Source organism: Anas platyrhynchos, chromosome 2 (genome assembly GCF_047663525.1).
Source record: "Anas platyrhynchos isolate ZD024472 breed Pekin duck chromosome 2, IASCAAS_PekinDuck_T2T, whole genome shotgun sequence".
Classification (NCBI taxonomy): Eukaryota; Metazoa; Chordata; class Aves; order Anseriformes; family Anatidae; genus Anas; species Anas platyrhynchos.
In genome coordinates this window covers 135,349,920-135,374,425 of record NC_092588.1, presented here as the reverse complement: position 1 = coordinate 135,374,425, position 24,506 = coordinate 135,349,920, and the positions used below count along the sequence as shown (strand labels likewise).

The 24,506-nt window shown below is 38.2% G+C and overlaps 1 protein-coding gene across 4 annotated transcripts in view; it reads left to right on the top strand.

The window, feature by feature from the left end:
* Nucleotides 1-24,506, top strand: part of ANKIB1 (ankyrin repeat and IBR domain containing 1) — a 97,278-nt gene that overhangs the window by 22,900 nt on the left and 49,872 nt on the right. For all 4 annotated transcript variants that reach the window (XM_027450764.3, XM_027450763.3, XM_072033644.1 and 1 more), the window contains exon 2: nucleotides 8,849-9,114. In XM_027450764.3, coding sequence (XP_027306565.1) covers nucleotides 8,927-9,114 — 188 coding nt within the window. In that variant the 5' untranslated portion in view covers nucleotides 8,849-8,926. The remainder of the gene's footprint in view (nucleotides 1-8,848; nucleotides 9,115-24,506) is intronic.

Genomic DNA, 24,506 nt, shown 5'->3' with positions numbered 1-24,506 from the left:
TTCCTCTGTAAGCCTTTACCTTGTCACTCTCAGCGGTCATTTTACCCTGTACTTTTTGTCCTTGGAGGTAACAGACATTCTTCTCTAACTGATTCGAGCTGGGTCATTGCTTACCTTACAGCTAAATAAAATGTATTTGAGTCCTTTTTGCAAATCCCAGCGATCACAGTGGCCACGGTGTGTGTGAGCAAGGAGAAATGCAGCAGCAAAGCATTACCCGGGATGGGGTTCTCGTGCTGCCAACGTGAAAGAAATGGCCCTGCTAAAGGAAGCTGCCAGCCTCCGGTTCTTATTCTTCAGTTTATCACCGATGCTGACTGTTGGCTGAGTCACCGGCTGCCCCTGCTTCTTTACACAGGAGGCCGGGTGATATTTGTTCACTTCGGCGTCTGGTGCTTGGGTCCAGCGCTTGATGCAAAAGTGGTGTTACCTGCACTGACCTGTGGCAAAGAAGTCACTCTGTAGACATTTATTCAGCTAACAGCATTTTATTAGCTGTGGCAGACGTGTTTTCAGATATTTTAGTAGGTTGAGCAGTCTGTAGTGAGTTTTTTATACCAAAACAAAGTGTGCTCAAGATCACAATGCCACAGCTGTCTGCGTGCAGCTTGTCTTACTCTTAAAAAAAAAAGTCAAGCCTTTCTTGCTGTGCTTCTTTGCCTTCTGACGCAGACACAGGTCTTTGAGCAGTAGTGTCAGTATTATTTGAGATACAGATATTTTAAATTATTTAAGGCTTGGTTAGTCTGTTTAATCTGAGGAGTGAAAAACCAGCCTGAAAAGAGTTCTGCTGTATTTTATGACTGAAGCCTGAAAAGGCCATAAAGGAGGGCATATCTCTTGTATCAGTAACTAAGCTACAGCAAATTAAATCAGATTATTAAGGCCTTGACAGAATATTTCACTGGGAACAACTCCAAAATTTTATCTGGACTTCAGAGAACTTTGCAGATTTTATTGTTATTTTTTTTTTAAATAATTTCCTAAAGACATAGTGCCCTGAAACGAATATGAAATAATCTGCAATTACACGTCAGACTATTGCGTACTTGAGTGCACAGTTAGGGAATGGTAAGTCTTTTGTTCCATTACACTGAATTGCTGTGCCCTTAAAAAAAAAAAAAAAAAAAAAGAGGTTGTATAGGAACAGCTGCACCTTTTAAGCTCTGCCACTAGATTGTTGTTTTTATTTATTTCTTATTATCTACAGGGATGCTGTCTTCATCTGACTATTGCAGTGTACATTTCATTTGGCTGTACAGTATCTTGCATGTGCTTCCACATGTGTATGTACCTACCCACAGTGGATTTACCACATTTCATGTAGGTGATGAAGAAAGCAAGTACTGTACAACACCATCAAAATTCATTTAACAATTGCTTTAGCTGCAAAATGTAGCTTTGTTTCCATAAACTGCTAACTGCTCCTAGTCTGCTGCATCTGTCCCTGTTGCATCACTGCCAGTGTATCAAGGCAGAGGAAACCAGAGCCCTGCTTAAAAGTCTGTTTTCTCTGCAAACAGGAGTTGGAGGCAGGCAAAAGAAGTGTGTCAGAAAGGAAATTTTCCACCTGGATCAAAGTCTTTGTGCCTGAGTCAGTAAGGCGAAGTCTCAAATTACTGAGTTTAGCAATAGCTTTAAGCTGCCTCGCTGTGGGCACATTAGCCAGCAGAAGATTGTAACATGAGTTGTTAGACTCTATCCTACAAACATATAATGAGGAAATAATTCCTTCACAACCCTGTGCTGTATTTTATTCAAGTAAATTCTCAACATTAATGCCACTTGTCAACCTTAGTGTTTGAAACAAAAAGAATGTATGTTGGTTATTTTTCTACTAAGGCTAACCAATGCTATGTTTGTAGATAATTCTCTACATTGGTATTTTAGTTTCATTTTCTGGTCTATACTTGGACATGTAAAATGTAACACTGAATTTGACAATGTCAAGCTCCATTCAGAAGGCTTTAAATGGATAAGATGCTTTCATTATTTCACGGTGATGACTTCAGATCTTAGAATAACAAACCTTAGAATATATCTTATTTCAGTTTAAAAAACGACAACAATCCAAACAAAAACAATTAAAAAAAAAAAAAACAAGAAGTAAGTTGTATTAGTTCAAAAAGAATAAAAAAACCTACCCTTTTTCCATAACTCGATTCTCAAGCTTTGCTAGCACACTTGTTACTTAACTGTGCAGAAATATTCCTCCGTTGGAGATGTCCAGCAAGGGAAATTTTTGCTCAGTAATTCAAGTTCGGTAAATCTTACATATTTACTAGAAACTAGTAAAAATTAGACTTAATCTAACATTTTCTACTATATCTTAATTATAAACATACCTGCCAGCTATACTAAAGTAAGTATCCATGTTTGCATGCTCTGTTTTTAATTCTGTCCTCTTGATAAAGTGAACAATTTTTTGGTACCGTTGTGCTCTTTACTTCATGGACAGAGGAGAGGACCAGGAAGGAATAGAAATCAACAGGGCTTTTTCTTGAGAGGACTTAGTATTCTGAGAATTCTTGAACATAACTTTTAACTTGCTTCATTTGTGTTAGTCCATCCCAGTAGTGAAGATTATAATTCGTCATGGTGCAACAGTCTGAAATGTACCAGGTTAGTAGGCCTTTTTCCTAAAACATGAAGCTGTGCATGATTCCCTTCTGCAGTTAATTATGATTTGTAATGCAGGACAGAGTCTGCAGTAAATATTTTAAAAACTCACCTTATAAAAATGAACTGTTTAACTGCAGTATCCAAAGCAAACAAAATAGTTACCTTTTGAGCTAACTGTGCTTAGAACAGAAGATGCATTTAGAATGCAGTAAAATATTTTATATTTTCAACAAAAGCAAGGCTCTTTTGGAAAAAAGGTTGTTTTGATATCTTTTTTCTTTCTCCTTTATGTGTAGGCAATTTGTTATCAGTTGTCTTTGCAAAGGTATAAAAAACACATGATATATCAATATCAAAACTTCATTTTGTTAGTATTAAGATATAGTTGTTAGAGCCTATGTAATGTTTTTCTTCTTTCAGCTTGACTTACTGTTCATTCCACAATAATTTTCCTGTAGTTTACATGAAAAGATACTTTTTTTGAGTAAGAAATATTATTTTTTCAACCAGCAAATTGTATTCAAACTTTTTAGAATTAAAGTGTTACTCTGAAAAATAATAGTTGCAAACAATGTTTGGTTCTGTTGATGATCTTCGATCATCATATGGATAAAATATTTTTTTGTGTGCAAGAAATACAATGTTTTCTTTAGATTTACTGAGCAGTACTGTGTAGTGCAGTATATCTCCCTTTCCTTTTCCTATCTCCCAAGATAGGAAACGGCTGCTGTACGATCACATGCTGGTGCTACGTTCAGCGAGAAATTTTGCTTCAGTATTAAAGCAATTCAAATGTAAATTCAGGGAGGTATGTCATCTCATGAAAGACTCATGTGCTGAATACATGATTCCAAAATGAGTGTTAGAAATAGGAGGCTTCAAAAATAGTTGTCTGGTCCCTCTTGTACGATATTTCACCATTTGTGACAAATTTCTAGCAAGCACCGTGGCACTACTTCAAGGGAGGACTATTTCTAAAATCCTTTTAAGCCATTACAGTCATCCTTCTTCAAACTCACGTCTATGATGATACCCATGAAAAAATCAATAGCAATTGGGCAGCTGGTGCTACTGCTCTCAAGATCTCATTTGTACCTTGATCTACCCAAGTCTTTCGGCATTCACTCTTTTTTCATCTTATACTCGGTCTTCAGGCTCCTGTGGGAGTATCCATCTCTTTGTTAAATATTTATAGAGCTGTGATATCAAAGTGCTGCTTTTAGCGGTGTTGCTAATAAGTCCATAGAAGTTTTACTGCTTATTGCCAAAGCAGAGACGTGTGATGCGCCTGACGGAGTTTATGAGAATCTTTCCTTTGACTTTAAGGCGTTTTGTGCAAACAGTATTTTGGATTTATGGTTACCCTGGAACTTTTATTGGGGAATGGTAGAGTAGTAAAGACAGTCGCTAAGTTTGAATGAGTGTGATTTTTGATGTTTGAAATTCTGAAATAGTAGGGGGATACTAAATGCTGTGTTAGCTAACTGTTTTTCCTGTGTTTTTTGGTATAAAAGGTTGTAATGTTATTTGTTGTTGTAATAAATATTATGTGGTTACAATAATGGCTATGATACAGCCCTTTTGCAATCACAGAACTTGAAAATTTAGCAAATAGGTCTGCCTACCAAACAAATATCTCGTCTTTGGCCTGTAAAATTCTCTTTGAGTCCCATTTTATTCAGATACAATATTTGAAGACTGTCATTTCCCTGTTGTCCTTTTTGTTATTCTGCAATGTTTTTGTAACACATCACATTAAGAAAACACCATAAAAGTTTATGTAAACACCAAAGCAAGAACAGTGACACTGACAGCAGGCTCCAGCATCAGTAGCCTAGGAGCTCCTGAGGCAGCGTCAGCCACCCCAGTATTCAGCCTGGGGGAGCCTCCACGTCCCTGAGGCTGTGACCTGGCTGGATCTCCCAGGCCTCCCTTCTCTTTCTCTTTCAGGAGGAAATGTGCATATAATATGCCCATCACCTTCAGATGTGAGGGGTTGAAAGAGCAAACCAAGTCTCCTCTCTCTGATGAATCACTGCCTGGTTCCAGCACTGGCCTTGTTAGCTCACTGTCCTCCGAGAGCACCTAATGGATGGGAAGCCCTTAATGGAATGGGAAAAAAAAAATACAAAGAAGACAGCCTGGGCCCCTCTCAGCCATTGTCAGATCCAGAAGTTTGTTGCAACAGCTCACATTTTGTCCTTTTTCTCCTTCAGATGAAGTAGAGGCTTCTTTGGTCTCTGGTAGACCTGTCAGACAACACAGCTGGCAGAGCTCGAATGTTTTACAGCAGGGCACTTAGCAGCCACAGCAGCTTGAGGGAGGCAGCAGCTGTCGGGTCTTGGTTTCTTCTGGACTTCCCAAGGTGCTGGGAGCCCACTGTTAGAGCAATGTGCAGAGGCAGCTTCACCCGTCTTTCTGCATTTCTGCTGGCACGGTCAGTGGCTAATCCAGAAAAGAAAACTGCAGCGTGACCCACCAAATTATTGAGGCATAAAAGGCTAAGAGTGAGAAAGATGAATCTCCTTATGGATGCTGTATGACGGTGAAAGGCATTAGCACAGTTTATAGCATCCTGCATTTGAAATAGGGAATTGTTTCCTAGATTAGTTTTGACCCCATCACTTCTCTCCTTGCTTTCTTCCAGAGATTGGTTTCTTGCTATCACATGAAATGTAAGCTGTTTGCCTTCACCTGAAGTGCTTTCCTGGGCTATCCCCATTCTATCATCTCTCATTTTCTTTTGATAACATGATGATTATAGTTCAATTAGCCATTTGCTAAATTTTCAATACCTCTATGCTGATTCTTGGTTATAGGAGAGGTTGCACTTGTCTATTCAAAGCCACATTGTTACTCTTTTATAATCCTTCTTAAAGTTCTCCCTTTCCTTTGACTCTGAGAAACGAGAACCTAAAAATTGGAGAGTGTTATATAGAGCAGAATTTTGCTGTTTTTCTTAATTCACCTTGCTGTATCATGTCTGTATCACATATAGCCCTTTATTGTGCACATAGGCTGTAGGGTTTTTTTTAGGAAAGCAGATGTCACTGTTTTGCAGTACATGCTGCATGTTCCTAAAGCTCCCAGATGTTATGGTAATGTATATATTATTTTGGGCAATGCGCTTCCATCTTTTATTATTCATTCCTGAACACTGTGCTGCCACCTAATATATCCACACTCCATCAAAAAATAAATAGGTCATTCAGCTTGCAGTGGAACTAATGAAATTTACAAGTTCTGCACTGCACTAACTTGAGCTCTTAATTTCTCTAGAGCCACCCTCCACAGACATGGGTTCTCCCATGCATTCACAGACCTCTGCCTAAATAGCACAGAATCACAGAATCATCTAGGTTGGAAGAGACCTCCAAGATCACCAAGTCCAACCTCTGACCTAACACTAACAAGTCCTCCACTAAACCATATCACTGAGCTCTACATATAAATGTCTTTTAAAGACCTCCAGGGATGGTGACTCAACTACTTCCCTGGGCAGCCCATTCCAATGCCTCACAACCCTTTCAGTAAAGAAGTTCTTCCTAATATCCAACCTAAATTGTGCTTCAGCTTCTCAGCAGAATCACCCTGCCCCATCTTCTCAGGTTCCCTGAGGGCACCATCTGATCTCCTTAGACTCCTAGCACCCCCTTTCATCCATCGCCAGGTTTGTTCAATGCATGGGGCAGGAGGCAGCATGTGCTGCAGCTGACGCAAGCTAGCCATGTGCTAATTGCCCGAAATAAGTGTGCAGCAATTGATGCTCTTATCTTCTAATTTCAGACCATGGGAGAAGTTTTTGTGCTTTTTTTCTCATTGAGGGCACTAGTGGGATCTGCATTATTGATTTCATGAAGATTTGAGTAATGTGATATCTCTCAGGCATTTGTTCTTGTCTAATTTTGTTTATGGCCTCAAGAAATATTGGTGGTGGATAGAGGACTAATGGGTAATACAATAGCGTAAACTTTTCTTATTAACAAACTTGACTGCTTGACTGAAAGTTATTCTTTCAAGTTGTTTTTGAGATCCCAGCTGGTGAAGGTATTAGACATTATTTATTTTGGTTTATGTGGAGAGAAATAATGAACTGCCGGTTTATTGAAAAGGGTAAAGATGTTTTCATGGTTTGATACGCTGTTTCATTAAAGCCTAAAACTATGGAATATTTACAGTAATGCAGCTATTTGTATATCTGGAAGCACATTAATCTAAAGCACTGAAAGCTGTGTTGTGGTAATGTGAACATGCAGGAGCCTTCTTGAAGACTACGAACATAGTATCGGGATATGCTTATATTGTAAAATACAGGGACCACAGAAAGACACAAAATGCTGCAGAATCCAGTGTGATTGAAGAATCTGGACTTTGGTTTGTGTTTATAACAGGGTGTGCATCTGCTTTCAGGGTACCTACTTCTATGTTATTATGAGAAGCGTGCAGGTGCTTAATGCAGTTGCTTGACTCTGATGGCAGGGGAGGACGGGGTCACCAGGCTCAGCGTGCTGAGTTAGCTCATTTAGCAGATCTCTGTCCCACAGTGGCATCAAGCAGTAGGACACAACTCCAAAAAAAGCATTGCTTCGCCACAGTTTTGAAGGAAAAGGGGATGAAAGTGGAGGCCGCCAAGGGCACTGCACTCCTTCTGGAGTGGCCCAGACCGAGGGACATGCACTGGTGATGTCAGGATGAAAAGTCTTCCTTCTTCTTCACCAAATGACCTGTCAGAGGAACTGCAGAGAGGGGACAGCACAAGGCTCCAGCCAGCAACATCCCGTACAGCATGGGGCCTGAGCAAAGCTGTAGGAGACTTGGATGCAGAGTAAAAGTGTCCAAGCTTGCTCAGTCCTGCTTGTTGTTACTCTTGCAATTAATGTGACTTGTAAGTTCATAATAGCTGAAGCAGCTCATGAAAGGACTGCTCTGGGGAAACAAAAGTGCATTGTAGCTGTTCCCCATAGTTTCCCCAAATCCTTTTCACATGGATTATATATACATCCTGATTCGCTTAGATTTTCTGCAACAGTAGACCCCTTGCATTCCTCTGTTTTGTCTACAAGGTGGTCTGGGCCTGGTGACTTTGCTGGAGAGCAAATAGGGAAGTTTGAGATGGTCCCAACCAACAGAACATAAGGTACTGGGCACATAGAGGTTCCTGCCCTGCCTGATTGTAGGTACCAAACACAGTCAAATTCAGTTTCCTAACCTGCTGTGCCTGGCATATTTGGATCCCAGAGAGCGTGTTGTGGGGGGAAGGATCTGGCATGGAGCAGTGTGCACGGGGTGACTCGTGCACAAAAGAAACCTCCTGGAAGGTTCACTGTGCTACCAGCTGCAGCCTGGTGCTGAGTCCCCTCTCTGTCCCTCTGACACAAAATGCAATGTGCTCTTTCAGACTGCACGGCCCGGCCCGATAAGCCTCTGCTGTCCCATCTCATGAGCTGAGCTGTGCTGGGATGCTCTGTTTGCCCAGGCTTCCTATAACTCCATCTGCTGGTCCCCTACCTCAGATAAAGGTGAGAGGCAGGGGAATAGGGCAGCTGGCAGTTCCTTGAAGTTCTTGTAAGGTCCAATTAGGTAGTGCCACTATAATGCCTGGCGTTGTATGGATCGATCTGCTGTTGGTCTGTGTCATTTTTCAAACAGGATTAACATTTTAAAGAATCTGCTTAGCAGTACTGTTAAGATGGGGCCACAATGATTTTATGATAATAAATCCTGTGCTTTGTGTATTGGTCTTGCTGGCACAAAAACCTGCTGCTTACGCCCATCAACATGTGCCTAGGTACTTCAAGCACATTTTTACTTGATATTCTGTAAGTAACAGTTAACTCTGGTCTGATTTCGTGCATGCTTTGGAAGAATTTTACCTCCTTGTTTAAGGATTTGACTTTGTTTTTGCTATGATTTGGAATCTGTCCTAATCTCTAATTCACTTCTCTTTCACGGAAATTCATCCTTGTCTGCTAATACAGACGGATATTGACCATCTTTTTATTTTCTGTATGTTTAAAGAGTCTATGTAGTTAAAATATTTAATAGGGAAATAGTCCATGAAGAATTGGAAATTTGTGTGTGTCTATAAGGGCTTCATCGATTAATGAACAGAATTTACAGGCCCTAAGTAATCTTCACATGCATGCTTACAGTGCTGTAGTTCAAGGTGAATTCATCTAGCAAAGAGTGCTTTACGGAATAACTGAAATACTGTTTGTCTTTTTAGGCTGTGAAGCATGTTACAGAACCTCGCAAGTGGATGAAGGGGAAAGGAAAAAGTGCCATTGATAGCTAGAATAGCAACATGGGAAATACAACTACCAAATTCCGCAAAGCTCTTATAAATGGAGATGAAAATCTGGCCTGCCAAATATATGAGAGCAATCCTCAACTAAAAGAAACTCTTGACCCAAATACTTCTTATGGAGAAACTTACCAGCACAATACTCCACTACATTATGCTGCTAGGCATGGAATGAACCGTATCCTAGGGTGAGTATAATTCAGTGTTTTATTTGTGTATATACTGGTCTAAGAAATGCAAGAGTTATAGCTGAGTTATAAATATCTTACGTGTGTGTATATATACGTACATATGTATGTGTGCTGCAGACAGAATTTGTAAGATTTTCAAATAGTAATAGAAAACATGCAAGTTAGTCTATAATCCCAGGCTGCTATAACAGGCGTTAATTTTATTTTTAGGTATTAATTTTAGTGTCTGCTCCTTCTTCATAACATTAATCTTGGACAGTTTTAGTTTGCTTTCTGAAGATTGCTATACCATAGTTGTTTTTTTAAAAGTCATGCCCATTCCACTATTCTTAATGTGTTTTCCTGTTTTAAAATGATCTGTTTGTATCATACCTAATTGATACCATACTGATTGCATAGATTTCCAGGTGGGACAGTATGTTTATTCTTGTGTTAAAGAATAAACAGGCAGCTTTTATTCTTCCATTTTGGTTAATAGCAGCAAATGTGAATATCATGATAATGAATAAATTTATTATTGCTGCAGTTGACATGCACAGCAATCCCTAATGTTAGCTACTTCCATTCTTCTGTATTTTTTGTCAGTGCTTTAAAATCAATTAAAGATTAACATCAAAGAGTTAGGCATCTTATCCATGTACAGAGATCACAGGTACAAGCTGTTCCAGCCTAGTGTTTCATGAATCTTATTCCAAGTAGACATTGCTAAACCTCTTCTTTAGTAGGTAATGAGTTAGAGAGAATTTCATAAATAGCCTCTTATTTATATTAGGAAATAGAATATAAATATATACTCTTTTTTTTTTTTTCAATATTCTTTTTAGTTCAGTGTTTATATCTACTCATGGGCCTGTGGTATTCAAGTTTGTGTTGTCCCTCTTATGTTGAGGGACTTTACTAGCCACTAACCATATTTTTTTCCTTGGTGTTTTAGATTCATTTAACAACTTGTTAAACTTTATAGCTTCTCATCTGCCTTGATTTTTTTGCTGTTTTTCTCTTCTCCCCTACTTAACCGATGTTTTCATTTCACCACTGAATCATTCTTTTTTATTTTCTAACATGCCAAAATGTTCCTTTTCCCCCTTTTTTTTTTAATAAACCTGATTTAAAATAGCATTCAGTTTTTATTCACATTTTATGTGATTTTTTTTCTCTGCAATTTGCAGGTTCTTTCTCTCAGTTTAAGAAAATACAGCCTCTTTGAAAGGAAACATGAAATTGTTTGCATAAATGGAAAGAAATGGAGTCATAACTGCTGTCTGCTGAGCAGTCCATTAGTTAATTCATATTTCGCCATTATGATGAGATCTAGAATAACTGCTTTGCATTAAAAATAATCAGTATTTTAGAAATCACATTTACTACTAGCTATGTGGGACCTTTAGAATCTAAGTCTCACAGGACAATGCAGTTTTATTTTGTGCATGTTACAAACAAATGATCAAAAGAATCATTCCTTTTTCTAATTTCTGTCCATGATTTATAATTTTTTTTGCTAGTAAATGGTGAAGTTACCTGTATTTGCTAGAATCTGCTAATGAAATCCTGGACGTTTGGAATTGTCATTTTTGCTGAGTAATTTGTTGTGTTTTTTTTTTTGTTTTTTTTTTTTTTTTTACTACTTTTCATCTGTCTTTGCAATGGCTTTGTTCAAAACTCATCAGTGACACATACTAGAGAACAATTTTTCCTTTTTATGTGAAAGACATAGTAAGGGTGAATAAATATTGTACTTATACTGTACCTGTTTGCAAAGTCGATAGTAGAAAGGGCACAAGTGTTTCCCAGTTAAGCCTCCTCCCTTTGGTACTGAAAGTCCTGGATATGGTAGAGATTAAATAAACTGAACATTGAAATGAATGCATCGATTTACAGGTGAGGTACAGTATCTAAAAATAATCGAACTTTAATCTGTTATTATTTTGAGAGAGATTTGCAGTTATGGGATGCCCATAATACTGTAATTTTGTATATATATTTCTTTATGGAATGGTTTAAATATTTGGGAACCTACAGTGACAGTGACTTGTAGCTCAAATTCTAGACAATATTTTCTATGCCATAATGTTCAGTTTTTCTTCATAGGCTGATACTTGTGCTGTTGTAGGTAGATATGAACTAACATGTCCATATTCATTTCTCAAAATAGAGTAGCATGATGCAGTTGTCAGTACACCTTTTGAATAACACGATATATTAAGAGAGATGTTCTGGAATGTTCAGAAATAACCTGACAGGGCTCTTGCCCAATACTAAAACAACGGGACAAAATCCCTGATGTATGGCTAGTGGTGACTGTCAAAAGACTCAGTGAAATCATAGGCACTAAGTTTGCAATGAAAGGGAGCTGAGGACATCCTGGTATAGTCATCTCAGAGGTGAAGAAAATAAAGGAACTGGATAAAAGTTTAAAGGGTCATGAAGAAAAACACCTGATCTGATCAAACCTTACATAATCCATCATGAACTCTCCAGGCAGAAACTTACACAGACAAAAATTTCTCAACCATTTTGAACCATGTAGTTGTTTTATACAAGGTCAGCAATCTGAGTCACCTGGTTGCTGTGCTTTTCATCCAGCTTTTACAGTCCAGAAACTGTATTTAGTGTATAATCAAACTGTAGCCTCATACTCACTGATATATCTTTGAAAATGTGCCATTAGTTTCTTTTCTCTTCACAAGATTCAGCAAGAACGTATTAAAATACTCAGATTATATCTATGATAATTTCTCATAAGTAGCATAGAAAGCTTTGATATATTAGTAATGTTGAAATAAAAGATGGAAAATAGTTAGGCATTCAGTTAATATGTAACTTTTGCTCAGTCTGCAGCCGATATAATGTTTACCTCACAGATCACTTTGTTTTACCAAGCTTTTAATGTTTAAAAACCAAAATCTGCTGCTTGTGGCTAATTAGCACGAATGAGAACGTTCGAAGTACTGCTTGAAGTTGCCAGAAGCTGTGTAGTTCAGCAGTTCCCAGGGGCCGAGAGCTGTCTCACTTGCTCTGCTCAGTCAGGATGTGTAAACAGGTGGCTGGTCCGTATATTTGGCCATGCCCTGTGCCTGATCACTGCTGTCTGTCCTGACTTCAGATGTATATTTTTCCCACTGTTGGACCTTCATCCTACTCACCTAGAGAGTGAAATAGAATGAGGGCCAACAGTTGCCACTTGTGGTCATGTCCGTGCTGTTTCTGTCTTTCTGGATCACCACATACCATATTGCACACATAAGGTTGTGTGTGTGTCTGCTGGAGATGCATGCTCAGCCTCTACACCGGCTGGACCTAGGGATGTGGGGCCACAGCACCTTGCCTCTCTTGAGCTGCCAGAAAATCTCTCCAGAAAATAAGGTTGCTTTCCGTTTTGGAAGCAAAGAACTAAAAGTTTCAAGTTTACTTTCTTGGACTATATTGTAAATATCATGAGAACAATTTGAGTGTCATTTACTAAGTGATTTTGTGTTACAGTCTATGGACATCTGCTGTTGGTACTTGAATTCAGCATTGACTTCCAGAGAAGTTTGCCTTGGCTGTTAATAGATCTGGATAAGAAATGTCATCTGTGTTACAAAATTGTATTGATCTCACTATTCAAATTGTGTTTATTGCAGGCTAATAAACAGGTAGTCTTCCATGAATGATAGGTAAGACTCAGGGAAGAAAAATAAAAGGTTACATAACCATCAGAAACGTCAAGAAGTAATAAAAGATGCGTAATACTCACATTGATTTTGAGAGCTTTGTACGACATACAAATTGATCCTACTCTACATTAACATTTATCACAATCCCCTATGAATGAAAGTCTTGACAGAAGATTCCTGTTCAAGAGGATAGTTTAAATTTCATTTAGTAAATGGGTTTAAAAATATTACAGAGCAAGAGCACACAGGGGATTTATTTTCTTTAGAAAATTCAGTCTTCGGATGATCAAGTACCTCAGCTGCCCTCAGGCTTTTTTCCCCCTAATCCCAAGGTATATTTGGGACCACCTGACTGCTCAGCTTCAAAGAAATGCTATCAATTTGGAAAGGTATCCACCAGGGTCTGGCTGGTGGTGAACCACTCCCGAAATAAGACATCAGCATAGGCTTTTCCAGTGGGTGGCTGAGATGGAGTGCCTGGAAATCATGGGGAAACTACTCATGGTTGAAAGGAAAAACCTTCTTAGATAACCTGTAACTCTGCAAGGTATGTTGTGGTGTTACTTTCAGTATTGTAATTTTACTCGGAAGCTTTTTGAATCTATGACAGACTTTTTCCAATTTATGCTTCATACTGCTACGTTTGAGCACTTTGTGAGTATCCGAGCCCAAGGTGGCTTGTTTGTAGCAGTTACTCCTGGTCCTGAGCTGACGGTGAAGAGGAGAGGAGAGAAGGTGACAGAAACATGAGGCTGTGGGGGACAGAAGGGGCTTGTGAAGCTGATTTTTTCTAGAACAGCAAAAGTAAAGATTTCCTGTTACAAAAGAGTGTGGAAATTGGGGTGAATCCTGAAACTGAAAAAAGTCACTTTTTTTTTTTAACATTCTTGATGCCTGTCTAACAGTGATAATGGTAAAGGAACTCATACATTTAATGCATAACTAAACAAGCCAGAGAGAAACGTAGGTAGATGTGTCCAAGACCTGGCTATAGGAAGTATTTCTTGTTTCATTGCTAGGATTTGGGAAGTAATTTTCACTGCAGTAGAATTAGAGCAGATCAAATACCAGTGGATTCTCAGCTGAAATTTCCTGATAAGTTAATAAATGTGCAGCTTTGGGTATTTCAGGTCAACGCATGCTACAGCCTTGTCTTAACTAATCTAGCTTCTATAGCTACTTAAGAGATTTCAATAAGGACTGATCTAGGCAATTATAATGTCACAAGAGAAAGTCTGTTGAGACCACCAATATGCTGCATGGGATAAACTTGACAGAAAATCTGTTGACATCAGAGGGAGCATTGTATTGTTTACAGCACGTTTGGGACTTCCCATGCCAGTTTTTGTTGGTTGTTATTCCTTTTGCAGTCATGTTGAAAACTAGTTTTGGATACGTTGGAGGGAGATCTGTGCAGCCTGTATCTCAGAACATGACTTCTCTCAAGTGGAGAGCTGTGGCCTAACCCGGCAGGCAGCTCAGCACCACACGGCTCACTTGCTCTCCCCAGGCGGGATGGGGGCGAGAACAGGGAAGGTAAATGTGTGAGAACTCATGGGCTGAGATACAATTTATGAGGTAAGGCAGAAGCTGTGAGTGCATGCAAAGCAAAGCAAGGAATTTTCTTGCTCCTTCCCATCAGCAGGCAGGTGACAGTCACTCCGAGGAAAGCAGGGCCCATTATGCACAATGGTTCCTTGGGAAGACAAGTGCCATCACTCCAAATGTCTCCCCCATTCCTCCTCCTCTCCCCAGCTGTTATTGCAGAGCCTGATGCCCCATGGGGTGGGTGGGACACCCCTTTGGGCAGCCTGGGCCAGCTGTCCTGGCTGTGCCCTCCCAGCTCCCGGTGCACCCCCAGCCCCTCACTGGCCGGGCAGCGCATGGAGCAGGAGAGGCCTTGGCTCTGGGTGAGCACTGCCAGCAACAACTTCATATCCATGTGTTACCAGCATTGTTCTCATCCTAAAACCCAAACGCAAAAATCCATACGCAACAGCAGGCAGACTTTATATTAATGGTAGCCTGGCCTACAAGTAAAGCTCAAATGACTGTCAGCTGCTATGGTTTTGCCTCTTAAAAAAGAACTTTTCCTGACTGATTTCTGATAATTTTAATCTTAGTATGTTGAATATGTGTGGTGCCTGTTACAGGTTCTGCTGTTGAGTGTGTTTGTTTATGGTTTCACCTTGCACGCTTTATAATACCAGAAATCTTAGGTTGCGGTGCTCTTTCCTCCACATGTTTAAAGATTGTTCAAATGTTGTTATTAGACTTGCCATCTATTCCCTGCATTGTCCTTTTTGTTTCCTTGAAAATCACATACTGCATAAATAAGATCTCGATGTTTGTGAATGGAAAGATGAGATACATCGATGCAGTATGCTGTTAAAGACTTTTTATTCCGTGTTGTCTGTTCTTCTTAGCAGAACCCTGTGACTATTTGACCACAGGCAAAGTAAAATTATATTTGAGTTGTAAAGGAATAAAGCATAGCTTTGGTCCTAATCAAGGAGGACTGAATCTTTATTTCAACTGACTTTGTTACCAGGTAGAGTTTGTGACTGTCGTGTTGATTGGTACCCGCTGAATCATTCATTGTGTCAAATGGCTTAACCTCACCCTGGAGCTGGAGGCACACGTGGCTTCCTCATCAGAGGAACCTGCTGCCTCAGTGGGTACAGGAATAGTGAGTGACTGGGAGACTTGCAGTTTCTGATAAACTGAAATCTGTCAGAAATAATTACCTCTTACAGCTAAATGCAATATCTAGCTAACATATTCAGTGACGTTATATATATAAACTGTAGGTGAATCATTTTTTAAAAATTACATATTTTTCAATTTAAATAAAATGATTTTACTGAGACATTTAAGAAGAATAAAAAGTGTATTCTGTTGGTATCATTAAAGATCAAGCAATGTACAGATTGAAAGTTTTTTCTGGAGGGAGGAAGGGAGAGAGGAAGATGAGACAATCTCTATTTTACATTCATAGCCTTTGAGAAAGAAAAAGAATAGAACTGCTACAAGGCCCATTAGTAATTGTGTAATGTCATCATTTTTGCCACATAAATAATGTCAACACTAGATGTCATACACTGCAAGGTGATTTACAAGCTGATATGAAGATAACAGTCTGTGTGCAGAAATACAAAGTTGTGTGTTTAAATGGTGAAGATGAACCCAATCCTTGGTAGTTTCATGCTTATTATTTCATCCGGCATTTGTTTGAACCAATATAAAAAGAATCTCACAATTACCTGGAAAGATCATTCTGTGTGGATAGTCTTTTTGGAAAAATGGGTTCAAAGGAGGCATTTGGAAAGGAGGCTGAGAGGATCACACCTAAGTTAGGGATTTGATTCTAACTCTAAAGAAACGTATAGCTTTATGGGCCAGAGAAAGATGAAAATCATACAGATTTTGCATCACAGAAGACATTTAGTCACAAAAGTTGCTGGTAAGCAGCCAGTTCCAGTGGAAGCCACTTCTAATTTGGCATGCAGCTCTTTTTCTTTTGAAATCTCAGATTATTGAAATAAAAGCCAGAAGTGCTTTTCAGTGGATCATGGAAGCAGCATTCCTAATTGTCCAACAACAGAACAAACTCAAAGCACTCCAAAACAAAATCCAATCATTCTCCAATTAAGGGTAACTTCAGGATGTTTTTGACACCTTTTCGCATCAGGAATGGTTTTGGTGCTGCTGTTCCTTCTGACAGGCTTTAGAACTATGTATAAAGTATGATTTTTTTTTTTTGTCCCACAGCATAACAACTATAAGGATTAACCAAGTTTTGTGTTCCTTGCTTTTAGTGTAGAGTATCTTTGGATCTGTGCTCTACAATTCCATTGCGTCCCTTGGACACTCCTGCACATTGTCCCTCTACGTCTTCTGTGTTCTGCCAAGCCAAAGGTTGCTACTTACAAAAGTTCATACTCAGTCCTAATAGCTGACACAAAACCACCGAAACAAACTTTTCAAGATATTTGCGTCTTTTTAGTAAATAAAATAGCAGGTTCTTTGTTGATGTGTATCTGTGTAAGACCTTTCTTAGAGGTCTTTAGGTGATGGGTTGCTATGTCAACGTGAGTCAATCCCAAACTGGAATCAGGTCCAGGTGCTGACCTACCCTTAATCACTAATAATCTGTTTGAGACAAGCTGTCTGGGGAGGCAATAGGTGAAATTGCAGCAATGCTGTGAAAAAGATTGTGAGGCTTTTTTGAGCCAGTTTAAGAGAGATTGAACACTGTGCTTGAGTTCTAGGCAGTATTTTTGCATTGAACGTTACATTAAGCCCATAAGTGAAACAAGCCCAGAGGAGCAAATGTTGGCAAAGATTCCCATTTTAACCTTAGATTGCTCTAAGATATGATTCATATACACCATAGTTTGGACTTGATCCTCAAATTAACATTTATCTATGAAAATCTGCAGAAATTGTTTGAGTACTCAGGAAGTGGATTTAATTCATTTTGCCAGATGTACTGTATTTGATAAGAGTCATAGGAATGGGAAAAAATTGAAGGCATTTCTGTTTAGGAAAAATACAGCATCTGGGGCCAGAGTGGAGTCCTTGACATAAGAGATCTTAAAATGTTTGTGAAGACTTCAAATTTCAGAATGAAGAATTAGCTCTTCACAGACCTCCATCAGCAGTGGAGTACAGTGTCCTTGACAGCCTCTCCACTGCTTCCTATGTTTTGTCATTAGCCCAGATTGCTCCTGGTTTAACCTTGCTCCTTTTTTAGCAGTATATTACTAATGTTTACAGGAATTCTGGCAATGCTCATAACAGTTCTTAGGCAAGGGGCCAACTGAATTTACGGCTTATAAAAAGTTGGGGTAGTAGTCCCACGGTATTTTGTTTTTGGTTTTGTTTGATAAATAGGCAGAGTTTAATGATCTGTCAGCAGATTCTTTATCTTAAAATAGAAATAGGCACTGTCTCCTACCCATTTTTATTTATTTATTCTTTTTACTGCATACAGATTCTTGGGCTTTGGGGGAAGGTTAAGAGTTGATGAAACAGAGAAGTACCTGCAAGTAATAAATAATTTTCTACTACCACACAATGAATAAAAAATAAATAATAATAAAAAACAATAATTATTGTGCTAGTTGAGGCTGCCTAGGGAAATAATATTTTTCACAACACTGTTTAAACTAACCTATACTTGTATGCAGCTGTCAGTCATGACTAAAAAAAAAATGAAGTGCTTCCTAGAACACTACAGTTGTTTGTTACAGTACATTTTAGGGGGAAGTACTTCAGGTTAATGACATAACGGTGATTATTCAAGGTTTTTATGCATCAGTATTGACCCATTGTGTTGGAAGCTGAATGATTCAATAACTATGATTTAATTCATTACATGAGATTCTTAAATTACTGAATAAAAGAGCTTGGGTTTTCAGTATATGGCTTGGGCATACTTCTCTTAATGCTCAAAAAGCTGCTAGCTATAGGTTTATGCTTTCACTGGAGTTTGCAGTATAACTTTTTTAATAGTAAGGTGGACGTAAATGTACTAGTTAACTCAAGGACTAGAGGGCATGTTGTGAAAAGGAATCCTATGCAGATTAATTTTCCTTGTTGCTTTTCCTTTTCTAGTACCTTGCATAAAGGTTCCATAAAGTTTCCTTGTACTGCATAAAGTAGTGCAATTTGCTGTGTAGTTTATATAGTATACATAAGTACCTTGCATCAAAATCAGCAAGTTTCACGGTCTTTTAGCAGGTTCGGGTTTGTTTTGGTCTCCAGCTATCAGAACTACCAGTATAATTTCATTTTACTTTTTGGTTTTTATTTTGGTTTTATTTTTCTACGCATAGATACATTTTCATATGTTTTATACGCATATTTGTATATATGTGTGTATACATACATATATAGCTTTAATAGGTATAAATACATAGCATTGCATAGAGAAACAGACCATAAATGTAGCTGTTTTCATCACCCTTTTAGTAAAACCTGAAGAAATGGTCGTGTTGATGTTTCCCAGAATGAAGGAATGTGTCAGTTGTTTATTATTCAAGTTCACAGCCCCATGATCTTGAGTCTCTTGCTACTTTTCTGCAAATACTGGTAGTAGTAGGTGTAAATGTTACAGCCATTTCTTTTTTGCCACTTTTTTCAACACTTTTTTAATGCTTTTGTCACCTCAAGTTTGGATTCTGCAAAGAGCTACAGCTTGAAGCAAAATCTGGAAGCTGTAACTAGAGTAAAGTCTGACTGCCTTGTGGTTAAGTGGTATTTCCCATAAGCAATACATTTTTTCACTCTACCAGTACATTTCCAGGCAAAATGTAGTTTTTTATACCTCTGAAGTTATGAGCCAAATCACAAGGGTCTACAGCACTGCTCTTTGAAAGTCTTACGCACCAAATACCGTCGGTAAAAATGGGACCCTGCCAAATAATGAATTTGTTGATACAAAATGTATTAATTCACCCGTTTGGGGATGTTAGTCATCTTCTCTGAACTGTAAGCCCTGTATTCAGCTGGGCTTTTCAGCTTTGGTTTGAATCCCCCTTAGACTGAAGAGTTGTCCCTTTGATTTTTGGATGAAATTAAGATGAGGAAAAGGGGGATGCTGGGGCCTATTGAAACCTATTTATATATCCAGAGCAAGGTGCTGGTTGCCTTTGCTAGCTCTGGTGTTTGTCATACCCATTCATGAGACACAGAAGGTATGCAACAAACAAGAAGAACAAGTAATCAAAACTATTTTTTCCCTACACCAGTGTTGTTTACAGATAAACACAAATTTGTTCTAGAAAATTTAAATCTTAAGTGAGCATTTGAGAGCTGCCTGCAGTAGATGATTCTTACTGAAGATTTTAACATATTTAGAGATGATTGGATAGTTGTTTTTTTTACCAGATAGCTTTGATAGAAGGGCAGGCGTTGATCTTAGGCAAGGGAATGGCTTTCTAGGGAGGTTTTATAGATTTATCTCTTGGGGAAAAAAAAAAGCTAATATTTCTTGCTGCAGGGTTTGAAAGTCTACCTTGATTAAAGACTTCTTTGAGTCGGAATGTTCTTTGTGCTATGAAGTGATAGTAAAACGATGCAATGACAGTTTAAAAGATTTAAATCCATCCTAGGTCTTTATATCATTTGTTTAATACAGAAAGGTACCTTTCTACTTATTTAAGAACAGCGAATCTGCAAGCAGGCAGGACTCAGACACTTCTTGTTTTAGGGTGATGGTTGGACTTGATGATCTTAAGGTCTTTTTTAGTGTAAATGATTGTATGATTCTGTTCAATAACTTCTTAAAACAAGAGTTTTATTGTGCTTCTCCCTGAAGCTTAATTTTATGGTGGAAGAAATTTATAGCAATAGTTACTGACTACTAAGTCTGCCTTTTAAATTACTCTTTAGTCAGAAGTTTTAGTTTTAAAACAGGGCACTGGTTTGACAGCCTTGAAGTTCTGTTTTTATGCAGAAATTCAGCCTAAGACAATTTTCAGGGAATACATATAAGGTGAAACACCTACCTCAAGTTATGAGAGAAATTGAATCCATGCAGCATTTGAGTCTTCTACAAAGGTTACCCACATAAATCTTAGTACAGGGAAACTAATGGCTTGCAGCTTATTGTAATATGAATGAAATCCTCATAGTTTGGGATTATTAAATAGAACTTTGGTAGAGTTGTTGAGAGAAATACTGCAAGTTTTTAAGTTTTAAGTGTGTTTTGTAAGAAAAAGAGTGTTATTTACAGCTTTTGCAGGTCACCACAGAAACATTGTGCTATTCTGAAATCAATGCATTGTAACCTGATTCAGGAGTGAATCACATGCTTTAAAATATCACAGCACGGAATGTAAGTGATGATAAAGCGCTAAATAAAAACAGAAAACAGAAATGTACATTGTAGTGTTATCAACTCTAAACAGCAATAATTAGATAGCTAAAGATCCTTGAGAAACTTCATTTGGCTTGGGAGGTGACAATGAAGGCCTTCTGGGCCTAAAGGCCTGGCTCGGTGTAATACAGAAATCACAGACATTTCTCCACTGAATTTTAGAGTGACATTTTACTTTGAATTAAAGAAGTAGCAGAGTCAGCATGTTGGATATAAAGCACCTTGAAGTGGGAGGAAAAGATGTGGTTAACGAATACCCACAAGACGCTCCTGACATTTGAAGTATGTGGGTCTAATAGCAGCCGTCTAGCACGTTAGGCAGACTGAGTTCAAACTTTGAAATAAAATCAAGCTTCACTTGATGGGAAAGGCAAAGTCCACCCCCCATGCAGTACTGAATTGTTTCGTTGGCTTCGTGCTGCTAGCAGGCTGTGAGGCCTTTGTACGAGGTAAAGCCTTTAGCCTCAACACTGCCTCAGGTGCTTGTCCTCAGGAAATCCTGCTGAGGGCTTCTGCAGAGCAGCTGCCATTTGGGTGTCCTCGTACCCTACCGCAGCCCACCGTAGTGGTTGCAGAGGGGGTCTGGCCCCATCTTTATTACACTTTCTTATCTGTTCATTCCTGTACATCTGATCGTCATTCCTCATACTTCTAATTCGAAAGTAGCTGCTGCCTTTACAAACTTTGTGTTACACAGAGGCTTAGAAATTGTTTGTTAGGTCTGGACTCCAGGTAAAAATAGCTAGGGCTACTGACTTGAATGTGAAAGAGTTATCTAATTTTTAAAACCAGTGAAAAAGGAGGCAGACAGGAAGTTGTTTACCATCCTTAGCTGCTGTCTGTTTCTTCCTAGGGCAGTGAACTTTGTTGTTTTTGTCTGTTTGTTTTATAAGGAAGATGCAGGGGTTTGGGGATGAACCATTAGGAGACCTGTGGTTAATAACTTTCATGGGTTGTAGTAGAAGGAAACAGTAATGTTGAAAGAGAAAACTTTATTTAATCTTGATTTGACAATGCCTTAGTTAGGACTTAAGGAGTATGAATTGAAAAATGAGCAACTTTGTACTTCTTTGTTCATACAGCAGTTTAAAAATACATTGAAGGCTAAGTTGAGGTGATCTTTACTTGAAGTAAAAATAAAAATGAATTGTAAAAGGAAGTTAACAGAAGAAAATATACTAGTGTATTGTAGTACTGTAAAACAGATTTTATTGCAAAAGAACTAGAAAAAAATTCAGTTCAGTGAGTCTCCAAAGTTACATCTCACAGAGACCAAGAGGACTTAGATTTAGCCGTGTGTTTTCTATATGCAGGTTTTACAATGGGTACCTGCAAATCTTCATATCCAAAGCATCTACCATTCTCATACATAATTGCCTTCCATGCAATTCATCTCATCATTCATCACTGAGTTCTTTTTTCCTTTTCCTTCATTCATTTCTTTCCTTGCTTCCATTTTTCTAATCTCTCTCTCTCCTTCTGTCATTTCATTCTTTCCACTTCTTATTTCAAACTACACAAAGCTTATTCAGTCAAGGAAATGTTATACTTTATTTTGGATACCATTTGATACCAGTTAGTCTTGTCATTTCATGTAATTTGTTGTGAAGCATTTTGCCTGTATTGCTGAATCCCTTTCATCTGAAAACAAACAAGCAAACAAAATATGCTCTCTCTCACTAAGATCTTTAATCTTAAATTCACCATATTCATATTTCATAACAAATGCAACTACCATGTCTGCTATAATGTAATGAGAGAGGTTTCTCTAAGGATCATTTTTGCTGCCAAAGTAAGGCTTTTTAAAGCAATGAATTAGTTATTTCAGCACAAACTCCTAGAGAAAAGGTACAAGTAGTTTTAACATTGATGTGGCTTATTGAAGACAGCTGGAAGCTGTAAGATGGAGAACAGCTGAATGAGTCTAGCTACAGAAAGGGAAATGTTGTCTTCGAGAAGTTTTAATACTGAAATTTACAATGCCAGCATATGTATCCTGACCTGAAAATGAAAAACATCAATACATGTTTTGCTGGTTATTGTGAGAACAGTCTCTGTTGGTATGTTTTGTTGAAAAACAACAAGGGAACCATTCTATATCAAAACTTTTCATAATATCATAATGTTTTGTGGAAATTTAGTTCTGAGACATTACTTGGCAGTGTTATGTATTCTCACAAAGTATTCCTTCAGAATAATGTCTTATTTTTTAGATAATACAATAAAAAAGGTGGAAAATGGATATTGAGGCATCCAAAGCAAATTTCAGTGTGTTCTAGAGGGATTTGAAAAACCTTTCATTTTAGTTATTTTGAAATTTTTAAGTGTTCTGCAAAACCTCATCTCTAAATCTACTTTTTATTTCAAAGTATTGTGAGCTAATTGGAACCATTTCAGTGGTTGACTCAAAAATTAGATTATGGTTTTGAACACAGTATATATTTTAGGTGATTAGGTTGAGGAGACTAACACAATTTCTTTAATACTAATGTCTAATATTTTTTAACTCTATCATTTTTTTCTAACTGTTGTATTGCTAATTTCAATAAAATATATTTCAACAATACAGACTCAAAACCAGTAAGTAAGTGAATTAGATGCACAAAACTGTTATTACTCTGTAGCACTTGGTCTGTTTTTCCCCCATAGTGTGACCAGATACACATCCTTTAACCATAGCTAACCATAGCCATATATAGGCTAACCATAGCCATATAGCTAAAAAGCATATGATGAAACAGGCAAGTGACGTGGTAATCATGTATGTCAGCATCTTCAAGAAAATGGAATGTGATGGATGGCATACAAAGTCCAGTGATGACTGGGGTGATAGCACAGCTTTTACTTCTCAAGGACTTCCAGAAGAGCATGATCTTGTTTTATCAGAAAGATTTGGAAAAACCACAATGTATCATCAGTTTTAGAGAACACATGCAAATCTGTGATACAAAAATGCAAATTTATAAATCTTTCTTCAGGCTTACCTGAAGTTTGATGAGATTGAAGCTGTTCTTAAAATAAACAAATACAATGGTTTTGTGTGTGTGTTTCTTGTTTGGATGCTTATTTTATTCTGCAATTACAGTAATTGGAACGGAGGGAAAATCAAACAAGAAGGAGAAAGATCATTCAAGATTAGCCACATGTGGGCCAGCCCCCATTAGTTTATCTTGTAGGCTGTCTGCACAGAGTGGTCTGCATAGAGATGTAGCCCATTTCTGACACTGGTTTGGTGAACAGAATTTAGGCTTAGGAATCAGAAAATATAAGTTGAAAAGGAGAAATTAAAGGATTGTCAGAGACGTCCTGTTATTGAAGACCTCCTAGGATTTCTGCCAAGTGGTGTGTGGCAGGCCTGTGGTGAGGAGTTGTAAGCTTATAGAGGAGACTGCTTTGTATTTCTGAAGTTCTTTTCATCTGAATACTTTGTTACCACTTCTTTAAAAGAAAAATATTTTAGTAGCAAATTTCTTTTTGAACTCAAGATGTTCAGAGATTTTCAAAGGGAAGAAAGGAGAGAAAATCAGCTGACCACAGGGCTATTGTCAGGACATCCTTCCCCTATAAGGCCAGATAAACAGTACCTACGTTTTTACAGTGAAATACTAAATTCAGTCTGTTTTCAGTAATTTGTGAGAGGGAAGTTCCACACCCACCCTATATAGCCTCTTCCTTTATTAGTAAAATAATTTCAGGATTATGCTTTGTCCTCCAAAAGAATGGGAGAGCTCCTAAAGAGAGAAAGGTGTGCCACATAATGCCTGCTGGGGTGTACTCGGGGACAGTGGAAAGGGGAGGTGGCACCTTAGTTTGTAACCAGGCAGTAACAGCAGCATAATTGGGCAGGT